The following is a 5750-nucleotide window of genomic DNA, read 5'->3' as shown; positions in this document are numbered from 1 at the left end:
CACTGTAACCTCCACCTCCCAGGTTCAAGCGATTCTCCTGCTTCAGCCTCCCAAGTAACTGGGAGTAGTCTGTCACCATGCCTGGCTGATTTTTTGTATTTTTAGTAGAGACAGAGTTGCACTGTGTTAGCCAGGATGGTCTTGATCTCCTGACCTGGTGATCCGCCTGCCTTGGCCTCCCAAAGTGCTGGGATTACAGGCATGTGCCACTGAGCTCGGCTTGTTACTTACGCTTTACAGTTGTGTTTCTCATGTCAGACCCTACAAAGCCTCTTTTGGCCTAAAATTCACAGTAACAGAGACTTGAATTCTCCTCCCTGAAGCAGCTGGAACCATCTCATCACCCTCATTCCACAACTGTGGGTGCTGGGGAGTCATTCCTTGTAGTCACCCTGTGGCAGAGGGCTGGGCTCCACTTGACAGCCTGGCCTCAGGCTGCGTGAGGCTTCAGATGGAGGCTTTCTCTTCAGTTGCCACACATGTGTCGTCTTTCAGGAATTAGAATTTGTATGTCTCTTGCTTCACCAAAAACAGGTTCTTTTTGGATGTTGGATACTATATGAGATGGAGACGTTGATACTGAAAACCTCAGAGATGGCAAATTCCTTTTCTGAAAGGTGCCTCCTCCTCCCATCTGGATATTTATTTTCTTTTTTTCTATTTATTTATTTTTATTTTTTGAGACAAAGTTTTGCTCTTGTTGCCCAGGCTGGAGTGCAGTGGCACAATCTCAGCTCCCTGCAACTTCTGCCTCCCAGGTTCAAGCAGTCTCCTGCCTCAGCCTCCCAAGTAGCTGGGATTATAGGCATCCACCACCACATCCAGCTAATCTTTTTATATTTTTTGTAGAGATGAGGTTTCAGCCTGTTGGCTAGGCTGGTCTTGATTTCCTCACCTCAGGTGATCCACCCGCCTCAGCCTCCCAAACTGCTGGGATTACAGGTGTAAGCCACCTTTTTTTTCATTTGTCTTTATGACCTCTTACAGTCGTAGAGCTGTGTGTGGACTTGCTTCTTCGATGGGAATAGTAAGGGGAGGAGTTTTGCACTGCACAGGAAAACATTTATATAACACTTTATAACAAAAAGTGCCATATAAACATAATTGTGACATAGTGGAAGGAGCATGGACTTTAGGTTCAAACGTGGGTTTGAATCTTGGATGATTCATTTAGCAGCTATGAACTGAGTACCTGCTGTTTGGTGAGCACTGGGTGAATATAGGCAGATAAAGTGGATCTGCCCTCGCAGCATGGGGCAGAGTCAAGGGAGTGGGAGGAAGAGCAGCTTTGAGAACTCTCCCTACTAGCTCTGTGACCCTGCAAGTTCTGTCCACTCTTTGTGCCTCAGATTTCTCATCAAAGAAGTAGTCACACCTACGATGCTGGGTTGTGTAGATTAGATTGATCACCTTTATGGAAGCACCAGCAGAACGTCTGAGGGAGGTCCCTGTAAACAGAATTCCCCTCCTGCGGCTGTTGGTGTAGGCATTGTGAGCCCCATTTTATGGATAAGAAAACTGAGAGCCAGAGAAATTTTGAGTAACTTGATGAAAAGAGCTCAAGTAACTTTCCTGAAGTCACATAGCTATTAAGTGAAAGAGCTGAGAATCAAATCCAGGTCTTTTGACTCAAAATCCTGCACTCTCTTTTTTTTTTTTTTTTTTTTATATATATATATATATATACAAAGCTCCCTTGGGAAAGACATTTAACCACAGTGAGCTTTACTGTTCATTGTGCTTATTTCCCATTTTAACTAGGAGCATTTTCTTGTGTCCCCATAGGACAGCCTGACCTCCACAAGGCAGGGACAAAGCTAATTGGAATAATAGGAGACCACTTTATTTATCTTTATTTATTTATTTATTTATCTGCCCAGCTGGCTGCACCCCGCCTGATGCCCCGTGGGCAGTCAGTGGAGCACATGAGGGGTTCTTGAGTTACCGCAGTCTCAGGTCATGGCAGCCCCAGGCCTTGCTTTGAGGATTGCCTAGCTTGCCAGGTCTTCATGAATGAGCCTACAGATCTCCTGGAGGCCAGGCTGGCCCTCCTGCTGCTTGTGCTTAGGAATTACTTCTCACGCTTAGAAATGAGATAGAGGGAACCCAAGCTTCAGTGCTTTCTGGGTTCTGGGCATCACCCTTGCCCTCCAGCACCTTTGATCCTTGAGCCCTGTATTGTGGTAAGAGAGCAAGCATGTAGGGTGAAGGAAGGGAGCTTTTACCCACTCTGAAGGTGTTCTGGCTTCTGATCTGCCCTTACAGCTCCAAGAGGTCAGCATTTGCACCCGCATCTTCATGGAGATGGAGTTGCTTTCACAAGTCATTCTGGGGGTGGCAGGAAGAGCATAGGCCTGGTCTGTTGACGCCAAAGCTCATGTTCTTCTGCCCCATGGTACAGCCCTGAAGACCCTCTATCTCAGGCTTCTCTATTCCTTCTCTGCCTCAGTGCCAAGGGTAGGGCCTGTAACGAAACTGTATTGGCATGCTGCTAACAAACCAGCCAGGTAGTGAGAAAGGAGTTGCTGAGTGGTTGCTGAGGGCTTCTGAAGCCCAGGTGTTATCTTGGCAGGGTGCAAGAATCTTTGTTGATGACAGAGTGGAAGTCCACTCTGCAGGTTGTGGGCGCCTCAGTAGGAGACAGTGTTTAACAAGCATGAGCTGCAGCCCATCTTGGGACTGAGTCTCCCTCTGCCCCTCTTCACTGCACAACTCTGAGTGGTCAAATTGTCCCGTCAAGCCTCAGTTTCCTATTGTGTAAAGGGAGGTGATAGTTTCTGCCCTGAGAATTGAAACACATAACATAGGCTGGGTGACGTGATGCCTCACGCCGGTAATCCCAGCACTTTGGGAGGCCAAGACAGGAGGATCGCTTGAGCCTAGGAGTTTGAGACCAGCCTGGGAAACATAGTGAGACTTCCCCCTATCGCTCAAAAAATAAAAAGAAACATAATGTTTATAAAAGCACTTTGCAAGCTGTATCTCAGTGTTGTCTTGAAACCCACATTTCCAGAGAAAAAGATAAATGCTCTAAGCCTATCCGTGGTAGAGGGAGGGTGGTTCTGTCCCAGGAGGCCAGCCTTATGAAGACAGCCCATTCTCTGGTTTGTCCCTTCCTCTAAGGAGGTAAGATCGGAGATCTTGCCTGTGTTCCACACAGTGCTCAGTCACGAAGTAATTAGTAGCTGGTGTTGGTAGAGTTTGTGCCTATGACAGCAATCCTTGTAAGTTCCTGGTGAGTTGCTTCTTGGTTGATTAAAGCAGGAGGTAAACAGTGTCATTCCTTGGAAAATCGAGGGTAGAATTGATTCTGAGAACTTCCCCAGCAGCTGGTTTTTCAACTCATGCAGAAGGGTTAATCACTCTGAGTGTCCTTTCCTGGGGCCAGTCTGTGTTAGGGCTAGATGTAATTGGGGGTTGTCAAACATCTAAAGAGAGCTCAGGGAAAGGAGAGGTGGGAGGTGTCAAAAGAGGCTGCTCTTTTGGTGAAAAGCAGAGCCAGCTTACCAGTGCCTTTGGAGTGCCTTCTGGGGACCGGCTGGGTGGTGCTGGCCCTCTGTGCTCTCAGGTTGCCTGCGGGAGAGAGAATGAGAACGGTCATTTATTGAACACATACCCTATTGACCCTCATGGGGATCCTCACTCATCAGGCCATGGGAGGAGGCTTGAAGTGCTGTGTCTTGTCCTAGTACTGCGGGGCGTGGAGAGCAGGAAGAGGCTTTGATGGCTGCTGCCTGAGTGGCTGGATTACTTGAGGTCAGGAGTTCGAGACCAGCCTGGCCAACATGGTGAAACCCTGTCTACTAAAAATAGAAAAATTAGGCCAGACGCGGTAGTTCACACCTGTAATCCCAGCACTTTGGGAGGCTGAGGCGGGTGGATCACTAGGTCAAGAGATGAAAACCATTCTGACCAACATGGTGAAACCCCATCTTTAAAAAAAAATTAGCAGGGCGTGGTGGTACATGCCTGTAATCCCAGCTACTCAAGAGGCTGAGGCAGGAAAATCGCTTCAACCTGGGGGGCAGAGGCTGCAGTGAGCCGAGATCGTGCCACTGTATTCCAGCCTGGGCAATAGAGTGAGACTCCGTCTCAAAATTAAAAAAAAAAAAAAAAAAAAAAAAAAAAAAAAAAAAGGAGGCTTCCTTCAATGCCGCCTGAAGAAAGAAAGAAAGGAAAAAAATGAGGCTTTAGATGAAGTCTGCTAGACTTCAGAGCCCGGCTCTTGCCCTGTGTTACCCAGCTTTTCACAATAGGGTGAGCAGGTCTTAGGCCTGAGAATCCCGCCTTGGCCTCAAAACAGGACCTGCTCTAGAAACAGCTGTGGGCGATTTGCCGTTCTTTGCTGTGTGCCAGAATCCCCCTTTGCTGCTCCTCTGCTGCGAGCTGCTGACTGTGCCTGCAACTTCGTCTTGCTGACCACGTGTCACCTCTGTCCTGAGGTGAACCCCTTGGGCCCCTGCCCTCAGCCTTTTCGCTAGTATGTAGTGTGTCTGCCACTCATTGGTCTTAACTGAGCAGGGCTTCTGGGAATGGCTATATGTCTTAGAGTCAGAAGATGGTGGCCCCCACTTTAATGAGACCCCACTCCCATAGGAGCTGTGGCCGACCAGATCTTTGTCTCCCAAAGCCAGAAGACACTGAAAAGGGTTTGAATGAACTTACACTTAGGAACAGTCTCAGCGACTCCCTCAGATGCCGTCTCCTCCCTGAAGTGGTCTTCAGTGTGCCTAGAGTTGGATGTTCCCTCTTTTTTTGAGACAGAATCTCACTCTGTCACCAGGCGCCAGGCTGGAGTGCAGTGGCATGACCTTGGCTCACTGCAACCTCCGCCTCCTGGGTTCAAGCAATTCTTCTGCCTCAGCCTCCCGAGTAGCTGGGACTACAGGTGGGCGCCACCACGCCCAGCTAATTTTTTTGTATTTTTAGTAGAGATGGGGGAATGTTCCCTCTTTAGGAGGGAGCGGTGAGTGAATGCTTACTAGGTGCCTACTGGGGGCTGGCCTGCTGCAGCCACTGTCAGCTGTCTCGCTGGTCCCCACAGTGTCTGTGTCAGGAGGGCCACTGCTCTTCCTGAGGGGAAGCTGAGAAGTCTGGTGACCTCTGAGGACTTCCTGCTACGAAATGACCTTCTTGGGTCTTCCCTGGCCCTCCAAATGTGTGGCAGCTGAGATGGGAAGTCGCCGCTGGGCCACGCCTGTGGATGCAGGGCCCTTCTGTTCCTCAAAGGGAAAATCAGTGTTTGATTGGCCACAGCCTTTCCAGCTAACGTTGCTTTTCCCTGTTGCAGAGAAAGTCGAGCAAAGCCAAGGAGAAGAAGCAGAAACGGTTGGAGGAGCGAGCAGCCATGGATGCCGTTTGTGCCAAAGTGGACGCTGCCAACAGGGTGACTCTCCCATTCTTCCCAGTCCTTGCCTCCTGGGACTTCCACTTGGTTTATAATTTGACTTATTTTGTCGCCACCCTGTGGCAGAACTGTGACACTACCCACTCACACCGTCTCTGTCTCCTTGCTGTTCAGAAAACTGAGCTTATACCTGTGTGTTGGGAGGAGGCGCCAGCAGTTGGCCCAGGTGTTTAGGAAAATGTGGATTCCAGTGAAGCAGCTGCCTCCCTGTGGATCTTCTTCCTTATGGATAGAGGAGGGTCTAGATAATTTTTTAAAATCTTTTTATGAGCAGGGTCTTGCCCTGTCACCCAGGCTGCAGTGCAGGGACAACATTATAGCTACTACAGCCTTGATCTCCTGG

General features: G+C 49.0%; 1 protein-coding gene across 1 annotated transcript in view; it reads left to right on the top strand.

Annotated features, from left to right (window-relative positions):
* The window catches only part of NAA40 (N-alpha-acetyltransferase 40, NatD catalytic subunit), a 16514-nt gene that overhangs the window by 2479 nt on the left and 8285 nt on the right, over positions 1–5750 (top strand). The window contains exon 2 of the mRNA XM_017516932.2: positions 5291–5434. Coding sequence (XP_017372421.1) covers positions 5291–5434 — 144 coding nt within the window. The remainder of the gene's footprint in view (positions 1–5290; positions 5435–5750) is intronic.

Source organism: Cebus imitator, unplaced genomic scaffold (genome assembly GCF_001604975.1).
Source record: "Cebus imitator isolate Cc_AM_T3 unplaced genomic scaffold, Cebus_imitator-1.0 Scaffold609, whole genome shotgun sequence".
NCBI lineage: Eukaryota > Metazoa > Chordata > Mammalia > Primates > Cebidae > Cebus > Cebus imitator.
Note: the sequence above shows the minus strand (reverse complement) of the source record. Positions and strands in the feature narration are given on the sequence as shown.